General features: G+C 37.3%; 1 protein-coding gene across 1 annotated transcript; it reads right to left on the reverse strand.

Moving 5' to 3' along the window:
- Positions 1-14,799: 14,799 nt before the first annotated feature.
- LOC147508974 (uncharacterized) lies at positions 14,800-15,859 on the reverse strand. The gene is made up of 3 exons (XM_086597684.1): positions 15,556-15,859; positions 15,085-15,396; positions 14,800-15,002 (listed from the first exon to the last, which is right to left on the reverse strand). Exons 1-3 carry the CDS (start codon positions 15,857-15,859, stop codon positions 14,800-14,802), a joined length of 819 nt encoding a protein of 272 aa, XP_086453810.1.
- Between the last annotated feature and the right edge of the window lie 4,634 nt (positions 15,860-20,493).

Here is a 20,493-nt window from a genome sequence, read left to right on the forward strand (position 1 = left end):
CACCATGTATCCTAAGAGACTACCGCTTTGGGCTTGTGGAAGAAACTCAGAAACCACTATGAGAGGAAGTCGGCCGGAAACAAAGTACTACACATTAAGAAGTTTGCTAACACGAAGTACAAAGAAGGTTCTTCAATGTCTGAGCATCTTAATGAAGTACAGAATATCATTAATCAGTTGCAGTTGATGAAGATTAATATGAGTGACGAAGTTAAGGCTTTGTTCCTATTAAACTCTCTACCCGATAATTGGGAGACATTAGCAGTTTCTCTTAACAGAGCCACAAGGATGGAATCATTTCCATGGAGATGGCTACCGGGGCATTGTTGAATGAGGATACAAGAAGGGGTTCACGAAGCAGCTTCTCTCACTTAGAAATCCTTGTCACAGAGAAACGGAGGAGAGGTAAGAGCGGAAAACCATCTCATTCTAGAGGTGATGACAGAAGCAAATCTAGGGGTGAAACTAGAACTCCTAAGGGAGAGAGGCAATATTACTATTGTGCCACCAAGGGTCACTTTAGGTATGAGTGTTGAACACTAAAGAGGGATGAGAATAATAATTGTGTACATGAAGACATGGTAAAGAGGAACGGAAACACAGGCCGAGATACTACCGCACTAGCAGACGATGATCTAGTGGGAATTGTGTCAGATTGTGGTGAGTGTTGTGTTAGTACCTCATGCCAGGATACAGAGTGGGTGATAGATACAGGAGCATCATATCACATCACACCGCACATGGGATTCTTCACTACTTACAGTTGTGGTGAATTTGGTGAGTTAAAGATGGATAACAGTGGAATCTCAAAGATTATAGGCATTGGAGATGTTCATGTGGAAACCAATGTCGACTACACCTTGGCACTCAATGATAGAAGACATGTCCCTGACATTCGGCTAAGCCTATTTTCCGTTAGGAAGTTAGATGATGATGGCTTTCAAAACTTGTTTGGTATGTAACGGGGTATGGAAACTGAGCAGAGGTTCCATTGTAGTAGCCAAAGGGAAGAAAACTTGCTCGCTTTACAAGACACAGGTTAGTTTGTGTAAAGCAGAGTTAAATGCGGCACAAGAATAAGCTTCCTCCGAATTATGGCATAAGAGACTGTGTCATATGGGAGAAAAAGACATGGAAGTTTTTGCCAAGCAAAAAGCCTTGCCAAATATAAAAGATACACATTTAAATAGATGTACTCACTGTTTGGTAGGAAAGCAACACAGGGTGTCTTTCTAAAGATTCCCCTTTCACAGAAAGGATAATGTCCTTGAGCTAGTACACACAGACTTATGTGGTCCTATGAAAGTAAAGTCCCATAGGGGAGCTTTGCACTTCTTGACTTTCATTAATGATACCTCAAGAAAGATATGAGCATATAGTCTGAAAACCAAGGATGAAGTACTTGGCGTGTTCAAGACTTTCCATAGCATGGTGAAAAGAGAGACATGGAAGTATTTGAAGTGTATTCGCTCAGATAATGGGGGTGAGTACATTGGGCCGTTTGAAGAGTATTGCAAGAGTCATAGGATTCGTCATGAGCAGACCGTTCCCAAGACTCCGCAACACAATGGTATAGCCAAGAGGATGAACCAGGCCATTGTAGAGAGGATGAGATGCATGTTGTCTCACTCTGAGTTACCTAGAAGTTACTGGGTAGAAGAAATGCGCACAGCCGTACATGTGATCAACCTATCGCCTTCGAAGCCTCTAAAAAGTGATTATCCAGAGAGAGTATGGTCCGGTAGAGATGTTGATTATGGATATTTTAGGGTATTTGGGTGCAGGGCATTTGTTCATATTCCAAAGGATGAGAAATCCAAGCTTGATGACAAAGCTAAGCAATGCATTTTTCTGGGTTATGGGGATGAGAAGTTTGGCTACAAACTTTATGATCCAATTAACAAGAAGGTAATCCGAAGTCGAGATGTTATGTTCTTGGAAGACCAAACCAAAGCAGACTTTGAAGATGGTGAGAAGCTAGAAGCTATCACTAATGATCTTGTTGATTCAGACCCAGAAGTTCCTACTGTGGAACGTGCAGAAGACATTGAGATTGCAAATAACAATGGGTTTGAAGCTCATAATGATGATCATATTGCTCATGATGAGATAGAACCTATTAATATATAAGATGCAAATGAAGTGTATGAACCACCACCTGAGCAAGCAGAAGTGCATCCTCCTGAGCTACAAGAAGATGGGACAAGGAGGTCCGACAGAGAGAGGCAAGCTTCAACCAGGTATTTACCACATACATATGTTTTACTATTTAATGGTGGATAACCTATGTACTATCAAGAGGTACTTGAAGGTACAGACAAAGAGAAGTGGTTGAAGGTCATGCATGATGAAATGGACTCTTTGCATAAGAATCACACTTATGATTTAGTTGAGAAACCGAAAAGAAGAAAAGTTCTCAAGAATAAGTGGATTTTCAAAGTTAAGCATGAGGAGAATAATCCACACCCAAGGCACAAAGCTTGCCTTGTTGTGAAGGGATTCGGTCAAAGGAAAGGTATTGACTTTGATAAAATTTTCTCTCCTGTAGTTAAGATGACTTCTATCAGGGTGGTATTGGGTCTGACCGCAAGTATGAACCTAGAGGTTAAGCAACTAGATGTCAAGACAGCTTTTCTTCATGGAGACCTTGAAGAAGATGTCTACATAGACCAGACAGAGGGGTTTTAGGTCAAAGGCAAGGAGCACCTAGTATGCAAGCTAATAAAGAGTGTGTATGGGTTGAAACAGGCACCAAGACAGTGGTACATAAAGTTTGATTCCTTTATGGTGAAGCATGGATACATGAAGTCCGCTTCCGATCATTGTGTGTTTGTTCAAAAATTTCCAGATGGGGATTTCATAGTGCTCTTGATGTATATGGATGATATGTTGATAGTTGACCAGAACATCAACAAGATATCCAAGCTGAAGAAAATCTTTAGTAAGTCCTTTGAGATGAAGGATTTTGATAAGTGCTTAAAAAGTGCAATTTAACCCTTGATTATGCCTCTTGTTTAGCCATCTTAGTGAACTAATACTGTTTGTAAGTTATGTTTTATGATTCTACTGGTGAAAAAGATAGTTTTATAGAATATTAGAGAAAAAGGGGTAAAACGGAGTAATTTAGAGCATTAAGGATCACATGGGAAGCTCGTGGACAATCATGGAGAAGGCCAAGGAATTGAAGCTATTAAATATGCGACTTTGACCTATTTTAAAGCCTATTTGAAAGCCCAAGGCCAAAGAATTCGTTGCTTGGACCAAAACCCGCAAAAGAGGATAGAAGGATATAGCAAAAGAGGGAAAATAGATTTTCGCGTCTGGGACGCATGGATCATGCATCCAAACGCATTGCTTGCGTCTGAGACGCAAGGATCGTGCATCAAGACGCATGAAACGACACTGTAGCCACTTCCTTCTCAGTTTTGGAGACGAAGTTGGACTCTGAAAGAAGTTGATTTGTATTAGGAAACAAATGGCGGTTTGGAATGCTTCTAGAACTCATTGTAACCCCTATAAATAGAGGACCTAAGTGCCTCATGTAATTTGCCAATTCACTTATACTCTTGTCTCCAGAACTTGAGGCAGAGAGAGATTAATAATAAAACATTCGGTTTTAATTAGCCGAGTCTTAATAAGTTAGTCTTTCTAGTCTTATGTTCTTCGACTCTTCTTCTTCTCGTTCTTTGTGTTCTTCCTTCTTTATGGAAGGCTAATCTTCTCCTTCAAGGAAGAAGATGAAGTCGGTGCTTAGGGTTCGTTGATTCTTTGGTTCATGGTATTTTCCAATCAGGTTAGTTCTTTATGTTTCTTTAGTTATTAGTTCCATTGCCCAGACCAGGGGATGGAAATATAGATTAATGTTTTTATTTATTGTAATCGAATATCATGCTAGTTTAGGGTTTTATATATTGCAATTGAATATTTGCTAGTGACATGCTTTTATTTATTGCAATTGAATATAATGCTAGAATAGAGTTTTATTTATTGTAATTGAATATTATATTATTATTCTCTACTTTTCTTCTAGTTGTGTAGTGTTTTAGAGTAAGGGAAGTATTCATTGTGTTTGCCTTAGATGATGATTCATTGAATAGCTGCCCAAGCTTACATAAAATGAAAGAAGATATTAATAGCATAAACATAGGAACACCCTTAAGTAGAGTTATTCGTTAACGATGTTTCGTCCAATAAGGCATCGACACTCGCTCGATTGCCTAATTGTAGTCTACTTGTGAGAACAACCATGGAGCAAAATGTCACAGATCAAAGGTATCGGTGGATTCTAATCTCTTGAATTCCCTCTCTTATAAATTCTCAATAGTTTAATTAGTTTAGTTTAGTTTAGCATTAGAATCTAAAATCTCTACAATTATAGTTTTTAATCCCTCAAACCCCCTTTCCAGTCCTGTCCTTCACATAACATACACTTAAAAGTGGAACGATACCATACTCATCCTTTACTTATTGAGGGATAATTAGGTTTTGATACATTTCTATTTGTTCAATGACCATCATCTATCTACATCATCCATATACCATCCTACACACAAAAGGAGCGCGTGTCAAATAGCGCCGCTGCCGTTTTAAGTTGTTTATGTTTAACATTTTTCTTTCAAGATTAGAACTTTGGATCTTGAGGTAATTTTAGCCACATCATCCATCCTTTTGAGAAAGAGAAAAACTTGAAGGACATCTCAAAGATAAGATCTACCATCCAGGTTAGTCGAATCTTCATTCTTTTTATTTCATTCTTAGTATAGTTGCATCGTAGTTTAGTTTTATTGCTTTCTTAATATAGCTGCATCGTAGTTTAGTTTTATTGCTTTCTAGTATAATTGCATTTAGGACTTTTTCAACAATTGAAGTTGTAAGCCAACACAGTGAAATATCAAACTCTAGTGTTTCTTGTCTGAATCTTGACAAACAGACTATCGTCTGTGGGCCGTGGTACTTAAGCAATCCAAGTGATTCACCATAACCTTAGAAAAGACAGTTTTAGACAACGAACAAGATACTAGCTGCAAAGCCTAACCCAATTGAAGAAAATTAGTTTTATTTTTATTTTTAAAAATCCAAAAAATTAGTATAATTGCATTTTAGTATAATTTAGAATAGTTGCATATTAGTTTAATTGCATTCAAGCATAATAGGATAGTTTTTCGTTATTTTTGCATAAGCATTTTCTAGTGTATGCCCCGTCGTCCATATCATCGTCCGGTAAGAACACAACAGTGGACAAGGTTCAACAACCGATTCACAAGAATACTAGACAAGATTGATACAATGGCCGCACGCAATGATGGAGGTGTTATAGACTTGAATAATCCTGAAGCTATCCCACCCATGCAACCACAGCAGAGGAAGAAGCTGAGCGATTTCTATTCGCCAATCATTGGAGACCCACCCAGCAGTATTGTTTTTCCAAAGACAGATCTAACCAGTTTGAACTTAGAGCATCAGTAATCTCTATGCTTCCAAAGTTTAATGGTTCAGACAATGTTTAGCCATATGTTCACATGAACAAATTTCTATCAGTCCTCAGAACTTTCAAGAACCAGAATATCAGGGATGAGAGTATCAATTTGATTCTTTTTCCACTCTCACTCGAAGGTAAAGCCTCCGAATGGTTAACTGCTCAACCGATCAATTCCATTGATTCCTGGGAGAAGTTAAAAACGAAGTTTATGAACAAGTTCTACCCACCCCAGAAGACTGATGCCATACAGCAAGCTATCAGCAATTTTAAAGGAAAACCAACTGAAGAATATCATTATAGTTGGGAGTGATTAAACAATCTGTTAGTCTCGTGTCCACATCATGGATACGACAAGAGCACACTGGCTCATTTTTTCTATCGAGGACTCTCGATGATGAACAAGCAGATGATACAGTCAATGCACAAAGGCAAGTTTACATAAATGGATGGAGAGGAAGCTTACAACTTTCTCGAGAATTTTAGCTGAAGAAACACAACAATGGACTACTAGCAATGAGGATGTCGCTAGCATGGAGGGGAAGCCAAAGCAATTTAGTTACCAAGCACATGAACAATCAGATCAAGAACTGAAGTCTACATTGGTCAGCCTGGCCACTAGCATTGAAACTCTGAGTAAGAAATTCAACCAGTTCTCCATGAATCCTTCCAAGATCAACAAGTCTCAAGCTAAATCTCTCCCAATCATGCAAGCTAGCCGATACTGCGAAGTCTGTTCGGACACTTTCCATGCAACTCTAGAATGTCTTGGTTACTATCAACATGCATCAGTTAGAGAGTACAATATAAACTCATTTCAGAAGCCCAACCAAGGTGGTAATAACTTTCAAGGCAATTATTGGAGACCGAACGCTGGACCCCCAGGTTCTCAAGATCAAAGTTATATTCTACAGACAAGTCAAGCTTCACAGTTGGTTCTTCAACAACAATTATACTCTCAACAGAATTCTAATACAAGTGGAGAGTTAATGCCTGATCCTATGAGAAATTATGCCGCATCTACCAACCTGGATAATGCTATTACTTTGCTATCACAGAAAAATCAGAAGTTTGAATGTGTTATAGAGCTTCTTGCACAGTCTCAGCTCAATCTCCAGCAATCTCAGGCAAGTCAATGTTCTAGAATGGAGTCTCTAAAAGCTAAGGTCGATCAACTCACCACTGCTTTGTCTGTAAAGACACAAGCCACTCAACCTAGTTTATTGGAACCAATATTGAGGAGTGAAGATGTATGCCACATTGGAATAACTTCTAGTACTGATCAACTCCATGATCATGTCAGCTCAGTTACTACTCTCAGATCAGGATTGAAGATAGATAACAAGGTTGACTCACCTTCTCATGATGACATTGCTACAGAGCACTCAAATGAAGTTCGAAAGGAAGTGGGAGAAATCCTTTCAACTCCCATTTGTCAAGATAACCAAGACAAGATATGCAAGAATGCCAAAGAGAAAGAAGAGCAGACACATGCTGATGTGTTTGTACCAAAGGCACCTTTTCCTATGTTTTTTTCTCAAATCAAAAAGGACAAGCAATTTTTAGAGATGAAGGAGGCATTTGAGAAAGATAAAATAAATATCCCCTTTCTCACAGCCATCAAGCAGTTTCCATCATATGCCAAATTCTTGAATGATGCATGCAACATAAAGAGAAGTACTCATGTTCCAAAGTGAGCATTTCTAACTGGACAAACAATATCTATTATCCATTAGCAAGCTCCAGTCAAGCTCAAAGATCCAGGAAGTCCTACAATATCATGCAAGATAGGAGAAAAATTCACAGGTAATGCTCTTTTAGACCTTGGTGCTAGTGTTAATCTCTTACCATATCATGTGTACCAAGCGTTGGGCCTAGAGAACCTAAAGCCTACAAAAGTCAAATTGAAGTTAGCTGCTCGTTCTACCAAGATTCCCAGAGGCATAGTTGAGGATGTTCTTGTTCAAGTAGCCGATTTCTAATATCTAGTGGATTTCATTGTGATAGACACCAAGGAGGCCTAAAGGGCACATCAGATACTATTATCCTGTTAGAAAGAAAGATTTTCATTAATCTTCTACACAAAGGAACCACAAGGACTATCACACAATCATCAGACATGAAATAGTTCAAGGTAGAGAAGTAACTTCACCAGCAATCTTTCCAACATATCAAGGAGTATTTTTGACAACCCACAAGGTGAGACCTCCTTGTCCTCCAAACATTCGTCAGATTTGGGTAAGAAAATCTGATCTCCTCACTCCAAATTGATAATGCATGATATATAGTCCTAGGGATCTTACTTAAAAAGACCTAACAAAAAAAAAACTTGGTAAAAGGAAATGTTCTTATTTTTGGAATTAATTTTGATATTCAGCATCAATGGTAACATCTTCCCTTTTTCTCATTCATTTCATTTACTTAATTTCTATACATTGAGGACAATGCATATGTTAAGTTGGGGGAGGGTGTACTTGAGAAATGAATTTCAAAAATTAGTTTTCAAAAACTAAAATATTTTTGTTTCTATATTAGTAGCATGAGAAAAATGAATTTTAATTATTAGTCTAGAATATAGATTTTATACTGCTTAGTGTTGAGTTTGATAGATAGTTGATATTATTGATTTCATTACCACTTAGACTATTTATTATGCTCGGACATAGTTCTTGTTGATAGAATTCTTTATCAAGGCACCACCATAGTACTTGGTCAGTTTTATGTACTTTTGCTAGAAGAGAGATTTAAACCCCTAGTAAACTGGAAGTAGAATTTTTAGACTTAGCCCGTGAGACTTGAGCTTTATACCCATTCTTTATAGAGTCTTACGAAAAATCCGAGTGTTAGTGACTCAACATCTTTCAGTTCTTTATATCGTTGTAATATAGTCTCATTATTCGTTGATTTGGTTAATCACGAAGTGACATCAACTGGGGAGATAGCCATTAGGTCTTGTAGTCTATTCAAAACAGAGTATCATACTGATAAGTCAAGTAGTGAACCCATTCAGCATTTATCCCACCTAGTAAGACCATCATGTTAAACCCTTTTGAGCCTTACAATAAGCCTTTTTCTTTCATAAAACCTTTTACCCTTTACCTAACTCCATACAAGGAGTATAGCCAAAATCTTTATCAGTCATACCCATATGTTTCTGAGAATACGAGGGGCACATAGAGAAAGAAATAGCACAAAAGGAAGATTACAAGGAAATACCATAGAGATACAATGAAGATCATCATTCTATTCTAAGTGAAAGAAGCTAGTGGAAAACAAGCATATCCAGTACTAATTAAGGATATACCACTGAGCTAAAAAAAAATGAACAGAATGGATGGAAAAGCTAAGACAAAGGAAGAATTTTCTCTACAATACAGAATTTGAAAAAATCTTCCAAAGAAATAAGCAAAACCCTCAGTGTTTTTAGAAACAACCTTTGAATCCTTTTATCTTTCCTTTATAAACCAATACCTAAGCCAAGTTCTAACCCATGACTTATCACTACAGTATGGTACGAAGTCTAGAATAGGTGATAGGATGCTAAAGTGAAGGACCCGACACTTCATATGTGATTAACATTCTTTCCATGAGACTACTTTCATCCAGAAGTCCATTTTCCAAGATAGTATGTGGGATGTTCATATTCATTATTCTTTTCCCCATATACATGAGGTAAAATAGTAGACCATCTTCTGAGAGATTCTTTTCTGAGAGTATGACAGGTGAGGATTGAAAGTCGAGATTATTTGTCTAAAGGTAAACTAGGGATTCCGTTTCTTGGATAGGAGAGTATAGGAGATTGACTGAGTACACACATAAGCCTTGATTGAGAATTTTGTCAATTTTTACTATCTCCCATTATAATCTATGAGTCTTTGCAGCAATGTAGTTGGTAATAGAAACCCATCTATTAGAGTAAGCACTAAGTTGGTAAGGAAATTTCTCTCTCTGAAAAATACTATCATTCTTGAATATGCTATTGATTGATTTTGTGGGTACATCACCTGAAAACCCTCACGAGACTATAACTCGTCCTTTATAGGGAACTTAAAGGTTTAAAGCCTTGTTGCATATGGTAAATGCAATCACGATGCTTGGGAAAGTGAGTTAGGATTTTATTTTTGTTATTAGAATGTGATTTTGATCACTTATCTATTTTTTTTTATCTTATTTGCTAAGAGACTAGCAAAAGGCTAGTTGGGAGTTGTGATAAGTGCTCAAAAAGTGCAATTTAACTCTCGATTATGCCTCTTGTTTAGCCATCTTAGTGAACTAATAGTGTTTGTAAGTTATGTTTTATGATTCTACAGGTGAAAAGGAGAGTTTTGTAGAATATTAGAGAAAAAAGGGTAAAACGGAGCAGTACAAAGCATTAAGGATCACATGGGAAGCCCATGGACAATCATGGAGAAGGCCAAGGAATTGAAGCTATTAAATATGCGACTTGGACCTATTTTAAAGCCTATTTGAAAGCCCAAGGCCAAAGGATTCGTTGCTTAGACCAAAGCTCGTAAAAAAGGATAGAAGGATAGAGCAAAAAAGGGAAAATAGATTTTCGCGTCTGGGACGTATGGACCATGCGTCTAGACGCATTGCTCGCATCTGAGACACAAGGATCGTGCATCCAGATGCATGAAATGACACTGTAGCCACTTCCTTCTCAGTTTTGGAGATGAAGTTGGACTCTGAAAGAAGTTGATTTGTATTAGGAAACAAATGGCGGTTTGGAATGCTTCTAGAACTCATTGTGACCCCTATAAATAGAGGACCTAAGTGCCTCATGTAATTTGCCAATTCACTTATACTCTTGTCTCCAGAACTTGAGGCAGAAATAGATTAATAATAAAACATTCGGTTTTAACTAGCCGAGTCTTAATAAGTTAGTCTTTCTAGTCTTAAGTTCTTCGACTCTTCTTCTTCTCGTTTTTCGTGTTCTTTCTTCTTTATGGAAGGCTAATCTTCTCCTTTAAGGGAGAAGATGAAGCTGGTGCTTATGATTCGTTGATTCTTTTGGTTTATGGTATTCTCCAATCAGGTTAGTTTATTATGTTTGTTTAGTTATTAGTTCCATTGCCCAGACTAGGGGATAGAAGTATAGATTAAGGTTTTTATTTATTGCAATCGAATATCATGCTAGTTTAGGTTTTTATATATTGCAATTAAATATTTGCTAGTGACATGCTTTTATTTATTGCAATTGAATATAATGCTAGAATAGAGTTTTATTTATTATAATTGAATATTATACTATTATTCTCTACTTTTCTTCTAGTTGTGTAGTGTTTTAGAGTAAGGGAAGTATTCATTGTGTTTGCCTTAGATGGTGATTCATTGAATAGTTGCCCAAGCTTACATAAAAAGAAAAAAGATATTAATAGCATAAACATAGGAACACCCTCAAGTAGAGTTATTCGTTAACGATGTTTTGTCCAAGAGGGCATCGGCACTCGCTCGATTGCCTAATTGTAGTCTACTTGTGAGAATAACCATGAAGCAAAAGGTGACAGATCAAAGGTATCGGTGGATTCTAATATCTTGAATTCCCTCTCTTATAAATTCTCAATAGTTTAGTTTAGCATTAGAATCTAAAATCTCTACAATCATAGTTTTTAATCCCTCAAACCCCCTTTCCAGTCATGTCTTTCACATAACATACACTTAAAAGTGAAACGATACCCTACTCATCATTTACTTATTGAGGGATAATTAGGTTTTGATATGCTTCTATTTGTTCAATGACCATCATCTATTTACATCATCCATATACCATCTTACACACAAAAGGAGCGCGTGTCAGATTTCAGTCAAGCAAAGTAGATACTTGGGTTGCGGATCACTCGTGATAGAAAGAGTGGGAAGTTGTGGCTTTCTCAAGAAAGCTACATTGAGAAAGTGTTGAAGAGATTCAATATGGATCAAGCGAAGCCAGTCAGTTGTCCGCTTGGTGGCCAGTTCCGCATGACTAAAGATATGTGTCCAATGGGTGAGCATGAGCAGAGTCAAATGGAAAAAATTCCTTATGCATCCACAGTGGGCAGCTTGATGTATGCAATGGTGTGTACAAGACCAGATATTACTTTCGTCGTTGGTGTTGTAAGCTATTTTCTGTCAGATCTGGGTAAGGAGCATTGGGAAGGTGTTAAGTGGATATTGAGATATCTCAAGGGCACTTCCAAAGTGTGTTTATGTTTTGGTAGAAGTAAAACTTTGCTTGAAGGCCACACTGATATAGACATGGCAGGTGATGTTGACTCTATGAAGTCCACCTCCGGTTATCTGTTTATTTTTGCAAGGGGAGCAGTTACTTGGCAATCTAAGTTGCAAAAGTGTGTTGCCCTCTCCATTACAAAAGCCGAGTATATTGCAACCACTGAGTGTTGCAAAGAGATTCTGTGGATGAAGAGGTTCTTCGATGAACTAGGGCTAAAGCAGAAACAATTTGTAGTTCTATGTGATAGTCAGAGCACCATCTATTTGAGCAAAAATCCGAGTTTTCAATCTAGATCAATGCACATACATGTGCGTTATCAATTCATTAGAGAAGTTCTCGAAGACAAACATTTGTGCATTGAGAAAATCCATATCGACAAGAACGGGTCGGATATGATGACCAAAGTCTTACCGAAAGGTAAGTTTGATGTTTGTTGTGCTACCACCGAAATGGTAGAACACTCCTCCTGTTGATTTGGGAATGCATGGAGGTATCCCCCCTCAATGTTCGAGAGGAGGAGCTTGTTAGAGTTATCCCTCACATGAAGATGAGGATGAAGGAGAGAAACAGTATTGTTTGTGTGAAGAAGTCTGAGCGCTCACGCGCTCAGATTGGTCGTGACCAGGGCGCGCCCGCGACCTTGCCGTGAAAAAGAAAATAGTTTTTTTTTAGCCTTTCATGAAACAAAGTTACTGGAATTTAGAGTTTGAGGAAAATAAGAGAGCGCGCACGCACTCGATTTTGCCTTATCGAGAGCGCGCCCGCGCTTATGCCTAAACTTGTCAGTTTATACTTCTACAGTAACCACGAAATTGCAAGTTTAGTATAAAAATAGAAGTTAGGTTTTGGAAAACCAAGTCTTAAATAGAAACCCAATTTTGAGAGAAATCAAAATTAAGAGAAAACCCTTGGAAGGAGAAAAGCTTGTAAGGAGAGAGGAGTGATCTAGTAAGGTGGAGAGACTTGAGAGGAGTGATTGTAATCTTCCTTCCCATACTTATAAAAGGATTAACTCTTGTGGAAATAGGCATCATTGGCCGAACCACGTTACATCTTGTGTTGTGGTATGTTTTACTTTCTTTGCATTATTATTACCTCTTTGTGATAGTTGTTGATTGCTTGGAAGGTTGGATTTGTTGTTGGTTGTAGTAAAAGGTTAGATTTTTAGTCTGAAGTAGTAGTTTGTCTAATTGCAAGTTATCTTAGTTGGGATCAATTGGTATCGTTTTCCCCAACACTGTAACCTATTATTTTACTATTATAAAACATTGTCCTTTAGCAAAAAAATAAAATAAAAACACTTCATGGTAATCACGTTGCGATCTTAGTAACCGAAACTAAATTCAATAGTTTTAGGCTTTTTGAAATGGAATTGTAAGGGGAGAAACTATTTCATCTTCACCTGGATGCCAAATAACACATCAAACGTAATGTGTCACTGAGTACTGACTTCTCATTGACATTACACGACAAAGGAATAGCTCTTATGTAGCGAAAGAAAATTAAAGTAATAAGTTGTACGATGTAAACTAAACGTCTTGCAATTACATATCACTTGAAAAAGTTTTTTTTTTTTTTTTTTTTTAGGGGTTAAGGGTGCCCCAACCTTTTATTAATGGCAAAATCTCAGATACATTTTTCCTTCTTTATCTCCCTTGATCAGTTTATTAAGTTTTTTATCCATAGGTGGGGTATAGTACATAGTTTCATTACAACAATCTCTACTTACTTTTGATAGGGTAGTCTACTACTTGGTTTCCTTCCTTAATTACGTGCTTGAATTTTACTTCTTCAAATTTTGTAACAACTTTCCGAATATGAGCAACCAAGTTCTTGCAATACCAAGGTGGGTCTTCCTTAACACTCATTATCTGGATGACCCCTTATAGAATCTGATTGCACTTGCAGCCGCTTGATATTCATGTCTGTCATACCTTCTAATCCTTTTAGCACTCCAAGTAGCTCTTGAAATAGTACAGATAATCTAGCCGAACTACCACTTAAAGCCAGTAGTACATCACCATTGCAGTCTCTCAGAACACCTCCATAACTAGCTCTTCCTGCCTGCACCTACCCATCTATGTTCAGAGTTGGTATATCATCCTCTAACTTGTTCCATTTAACCCATTTTTCCTCTTCTCTCGTATAAGTGACCCAATACCCATCTTAATCAGTATCCTTTTTGTTGCCTCATCTTCTTTCACTGATTCCATCGATTTTCCTAAGTAAATTATATTTTCATACTATTTAGAACCTTCAAACTAACAACATCAGCTTGTCTAAATCTCTATTTCTTTAGTCTCCAGTTTCTCTCTGTCTAAATTGCTTGAACTGCTGCACAAATCATAGCCCGTATAATCTCATTTGCCATTGTAGTGGTTCAGCAGATGCGCATGAGATAATACCATTCATTGTGGGAGGGTTTAACAATTTCAGGAAGCCCTATAGCTTGCTTGAAATTTTTCCATACAAGTTGTGAATATGCACAGTCAAAGAAAAGATGGGCAGAGCTTTCTTCATGACTGTCACACAGGCAACATTTCGAATGTCCAATCACCTTTTTTGTCTTCAACCGATTCTGTATAGGTAGAGCACCCAAGAAAAGTTGCCAAATAGTAAAAGAATGTTTAGGTACTAAAAGCTTCCCCCACACAATCTTATACCATTTTACCTTGCATCACACATTCTTTAGAGCTGCATATGCTGAAGAAATAGATAAAGCTCCTATACTGGTTGGAGTCCATGTGATATGATCTTCATTGATGTGGGAATTAATATCAGTTTCCATTATCCATTTCTTAACTTCACACTCTGGAAGATCAGCTATAGTTCTCGCCTAACAACCATCAGTTATCATTTCAGCCACCTTTGCATCTTCTGGTACAACATGTTCAAGGAGGTTTCTGGCATGTGCATTCTTGATAAGAGGGCCCGAGCACCATGGGTCATGCCAGAAACTAGTCTCCTTTCCATTTGCTATACAGTACCTAACAAGCTTCCAAGAAATTTCTCGATGCTTCAAAACCCCTCTCCAAGCCCAAGAGAAATCTCAAGGAGTCTTCATAGTCCAAAAGTGCTCGTGTTTTATATGGTTGTCCCATGACCATTTAACTCACAAGCACTCAACTTTCTGAGCAAGTTTGAAGACTAATCCACAATATGCAGTTTTATTCCAAACCCTTGGATCCAATAGGCCAAGACCACCTTGATCTTTACCTAATCTGAGCTTTTCATTACTAGAGTGATACATCATTCTAGCCATATTAGGACTAGCCCAAATAAATTTATTACACAACTTGGCCACTGTATCAAGCACTGTCTTTGGAAGGATAAAAGTTTGAACCCAATAAGTTAGTTAGGAAGGATGAAAGGACAGACTTTACTAACTGAACTCTACCTGCTCTATTTAGATCTTTGTTCCTCCAGTTAGAAATCCTAGCTGTGATCTTTTCAATAAGTGGCAAGCATTCTCGTATGCCTAGTCTTGAAGCAGTGAGAGGTAGACCTAGGTAGGTAACAGGTGGAGTTACAATAGAGATGTTCATTGCATCAACTAGCTCTAGTCCTTCTTCTTCAGACATACTTCCAATGAGAAGAGTAGTATTTTCATTACTAAGTTGTAATCTTGTTGCTTGAGAGAAGGTATGCATAATATCTTTGATAGCCATGATAGAATCTATGTTTCCTTTATAGAAGAGAAGAACATCATCTGTAAAACAGAGATGAGAAATGGCCAGCTTCTTGCACTTCAAATGAGCTTTTATTCTTTTCTACTGTAGCCCTTGATTTAATAAAGAACTAAAGACCTCCATGACAAGCACAAAGAGGTATGGTGAAACTGGGTCCCCCTATTGAAGCCCTTTTTTACCTTCAAAGTTCCCTCCAGGTGTCCCATTCACCATTACAGAGTACCAAGGAAATGCATAGCACATATGTAACCATTCAATGAACAAGGGGGGAAATATGAACTTGTGTAGAATGGCTTCGAGTGCTTGCCAAGAAACAAAATCTGCTTTCTTTATGTCCAGCTTGATAGCAGATCTCTTTTGGCCTTTCTTTCTTGCATAACCCCTTAACATCTCATGAGCTAAAAGAAGGTTATCTTGGATAGATATTCCCGAAATGAAAGCAGATTGGGAGTAAGAAACCAAAGATGAGATACAAGTCTTCATTCTGTTTGTTATAACTTTGAACACACATTTGTATATAATATTGTAGTATGCAATAGGTCTAAAGGATGCAACATTCGAGGCATTTTTCATTTTAGGAATAAGACAAAGTAAAGTGGAGTTAATACCTCCTTTCATCCTTTTATGGAGAAAAATGTGTTTGATAGCCCTTATGAAATCTTCACCAATAGTAGACCAGCTTTTCTTGAAGAAGTGAGCATTAAACCCATCTGGCCCTGGTGCTTTGTTGTCCTCCATTGCAAATGAGACCCCCAAGAACTTTTCTCTCATCACGAACTTGCAAAACTAGTTCCTTCAGATTAGCAAACAATGGTAAGCGATGGGGAATGTGGATTTCCTGAAAACACGAACAAAAAGGAATTGTTATACCTACAAAATTCCTAGCAAACAGCAAAGTGCAAGTAAATAGCTACAAACACCAAAGCAGGATCCAACATACCTTGAAAGGCTTACCGGATAAGGATAAAGACTCTAGCTTGAGAAGATCCACCGAAAGCGCTCGAAGAGCATAACGTAGAGCTTTAGGAGGATCCCTATACCAACAGTGGATACCACAACTAGAAAGTTAAGGAACGTTCAGAAAGGCTAACTTTATTGGATTTCCACATTACACAAATCTGGTGAGATTTCATATTTATAGCACCAATCTCTATCTCACTAACAAGTTTACATCTGACTATAATCACTTCCTTTAGTTTCATAAATGAGCCAGAAATTTTCAAACTACAGAGCATCTGGTTGTTGACCCATAAGAGTTTTTCAAGATTAGGACAGCAAGACAAAATTTTGGCAACATTATCCTCCTCTATAGGAACACGTTTCAACTCGAGAACCAGAAGGGAGCTAAAACAATGGAAATCATGAGGCACCAAAATGCATGACTTCAAACACAATGACTTCACCAAGGACCCCTTTTCCTGGGTAAAAAACCAATTAGGAAACGTGTAAAGGCCATGGTCCCATTTACGAGTTTGAATTTGTTCACTAGCAGTTATGTTGTAGATTCTACCAGCACCGTAATTGCTCCACGTGTTAATGCCTATAGCTAGTTTTTGAAGTAATTTAGTTATTTTTTATTAAAATTAAATAATTAAATTTTACCAAAAAGGAAATATCAATTTACTACTACTCTTATTCTTCTTCTTCTTCTTCTCAAATCTCAAGAACCAACAACAATGGCGCACCAATCTACATAACAGTCTTAATCGTACTTGTTATTGTAGCAATCACAACAATTACTCACCCGAACACCAAACCTCAAACACCTTTCTCTTCAAACCAATATTCTTTAATAACCAATCAACTCTCGACAAACGGCTGCTTCTCAATCACTCCGTAACTCTGGTTTCCATTTCATAGCTACACTTCTTCAAATCTCACCATAACTTCTCCTTCTAGTTCATCAACCATTTTTGCTATTCAAGTTACAGCTATTTCTAACATGTTAATGAGAGACCTTCTTTGGTATCATAAATCTTCTGTTAAGCTTTCTTTAGATGATCTTTTGAAACAATCCTAAGATAGTTGTGTTCCTACATTGCTTAATAGAGAGAATCTTTCTATTACAAAGATTGTCAATCAAGAAAGATTGGTTGAAAACTTCAAATCAGTGGAGTTTTGATTTCTCATCCTGATATTTTCACTCATGGGTTATATTCAATTCATGGATGTCACGCCGTTCTCTTCAATTAATCATATGTTAGGAACCCAATACTTAATTACTATTATGAGTCCAATAGAATTGGTTATTTCTAATTGAGTTGTGTCTAGTTAGGAAAGTTGCTTAAGTTGAGTCCTAGTGAAATTAGGAGGTTGTTTATCTACTTAGAGGTATCATTGTAATGGGTTTTAGGAAAGCAGTTATTTAATTCAATAAGAATTCGGTGGTTTGTGATCTCCAATCAAAAGGTCATTATTAGGTGGTTTGATTTCCAATTCAAAAGATTAATTTAGGGTTCTTCAATTAATTGGTTAAAGATCCTATTATCTGGTATCAGAGCGTTCGATCTTCGGTAGTTATCAAGTTCATCTATCATCTCTCAATCACGTTGTTGTCTTCCCTATTCAAAAAGATACCTCTTGTTCACCCAATCCACCTAAAAAAAAACCCTTCCTTTTTACTTAGTTAATTGACTTTCTTGAAAATGACGGTAAGGGAATTAGAAGAGAAGTTTGATGCTCTTACCTCTCGAGTTGATGCATTGTCGACGAATGTCCAAGAGTTGATACAAGATCGTCAGAGTACTAATACTATTCTAAAAGAGATACAAGATTCCATAAAACTTTTAGCAAATGGCAGACCAGCACCTCAAGCACCCCTACCTATCCAACACGACCTTATTCGTAATCATACTCGACAATTTCAGCATGATGGAAATCCTACTTACGATAACCAACAAGGAGCTATTATTCAAGGTCGTACTCTTCGTATTGATTTTCCAAAATTCAATGGTAAAGATCCTGAAAGATGGTTGTTTCAAGCGGAGCAATATCAAGATCTTAATAAAGTTACCAACATCTAGATGGTTTCTTTGGTTGCTCTACATCTTCAAGGGGACGCTATCCCATGGTATCGTTGAATGAAACAATCTCTAGGTAATTTGACTTGGAAGCAATTTTCTCTTGCATTATGCACTCGTTTTAGTTCACGAAAACATATAGACCCCTGCAGTTTATTAGCTAAGCTCTCAAACCGATGTAATCGTTCGGGAATTCATTCTTTGAGTTTGAGTGCATTGTTAATATGATTTCGAATTTGCTGGAATCCCATCAAGTTAGTAATTTCTTATCCAGTATTCGTGCTGATATAAGAGCTGGTGTTCGTTTATTTCACCCGTTAAGCTTAACTGAGGCTTTTGAATTAGCACTTTGTCAAGAGGAAGCGATTATTGCAGTGTCTGACCATTCTGCTACAAAATTAGAAATGCCAAAGCCAGAATCTTCATCCTCTTCTTTGTCTCTCTCTTCCAATTTGAAACTTCTTTCTTGGAAAGAGCAACAAGACAGAAGAAGTCGCGGGTTGTGCTTTAATTGTGATAAACTCTACAAGCCTGGTCACCGTTGCAAGGGTCTTGAAGTTTTACTTCTTGATGTTGTTGTTTCTCAAGATGAAAGTGTCACGTGATTTGCTAGTGCAGAGTTGAATTTTTCGGCTTGAGGACAAGCCGTCTTTCACGGGGCGTAGGATGTTAGGAACCTAATACTTAATTACTATTAGGAGTCCAATAGAATTAGTTATTTCTAATTGAGTTGTGTCTAGTTAGGAAAGTTGCTTAAGTTGAGTCCTAGTGAAATTAGAAGGTTGTTTATCTATTTAAGGGTATCATTGTAATGGGTTTTGGGAAAACAGTTATTTAACTCAATAATAATTCATTGGTTTGTGATCTCCAATCAAAGGGTCATTAGGTGGTTTGATCTCCAATTCAAAAGATCAATTTATTGGTTAAGGATCCTATTATCATACATTGTAGCGAAAACAAGAATGGGGTCTCATTAAATTTGCATGTTTGTGGACATAATATGAGTGTAAATGTTAATGCAACACAAGCAAGCTAGAAAGATGTGGAATGGAGAGATAAGACATGCAGTTGAGCTCGAATGGGTTGGCGGTCTTTTCTTGATAAAGGGAAATCCTTTTTGGTAAAATTTAATTGTAAAATAGTTTTAATAAAAAAATAACTAAATTGCTTCAAAAACTAGCTGCAGGCATTAATACGTGGAGCATAGGCCTAATTCTTTTCGGACCTAAAACTGATCGGGCCTAGCCCATGTCCGAAATATACTAATTGATTTCTAAAAAATTCTTTGTTGGTCATGGAATCGAACCTCGGTCTCATGTCTAGCAACTAGAAAGTTATCCAACAGACTACACATTCTATTTGTTCTAACTTTGTTTAACCTAAACTAATACTCATAAAGCTTAAAAACAAATAAAAAATACAACTACAAGTATCAAAATGTCGGGCCGGGCCACTAACGGACCGGACATAGTTGTGTCTAGAACTGGCCCATTAAGACTATCGGGCCTAATTTTAAGTCTAAGTCCCTATATTATCGGTTCGGATCCAATCGGGCTTCGGGCCTAGCCCGACCCATTGACAGCCCTAGTGGAGCAATCACTGTGCTGGTAGAATCTACCAGCATAACTGTTGGTGAACAAATTTGGACTCCCCGTCTGGTCGATCTGTTCCGAAAATGAGATAAATCCATATCGATATTTTGCACTCTCTTTGCTACAAACTAAGGTCGGTTCTACCCTATAGCAAAATAAGTCGCTTAGGGCCCCGCAGCTCAAGGGTCCCAATATAAGTCCATTATTGTTTTATTGTGAAAAAAAAAACTCACTATTTGTTTTTCATTTATTTTAATCAGTTAGATAAATGTTTTTACATTGGAAAATTGGAAATTAGATCGCCTTCTCCAACAAATAAACAGACACGCCTCCATAACTAATTAAACTTCTTCATCACCCTATGACAATTTATCAAATGTGAAACATTTAAGCCAACAATACGTCAATCTTAACTCTATCATTCTTTTGTCTTATTTGGTTTTCCTATATTGTTTAATTTGGTGTAGAATTCTTTTTCTTCTCTCTCTCTTGTGTAATTCTTTGT

This window comes from Coptis chinensis, chromosome 3 (assembly GCF_015680905.1).
Source record: "Coptis chinensis isolate HL-2020 chromosome 3, ASM1568090v1, whole genome shotgun sequence".
Taxonomy (NCBI): domain Eukaryota; kingdom Viridiplantae; phylum Streptophyta; class Magnoliopsida; order Ranunculales; family Ranunculaceae; genus Coptis; species Coptis chinensis.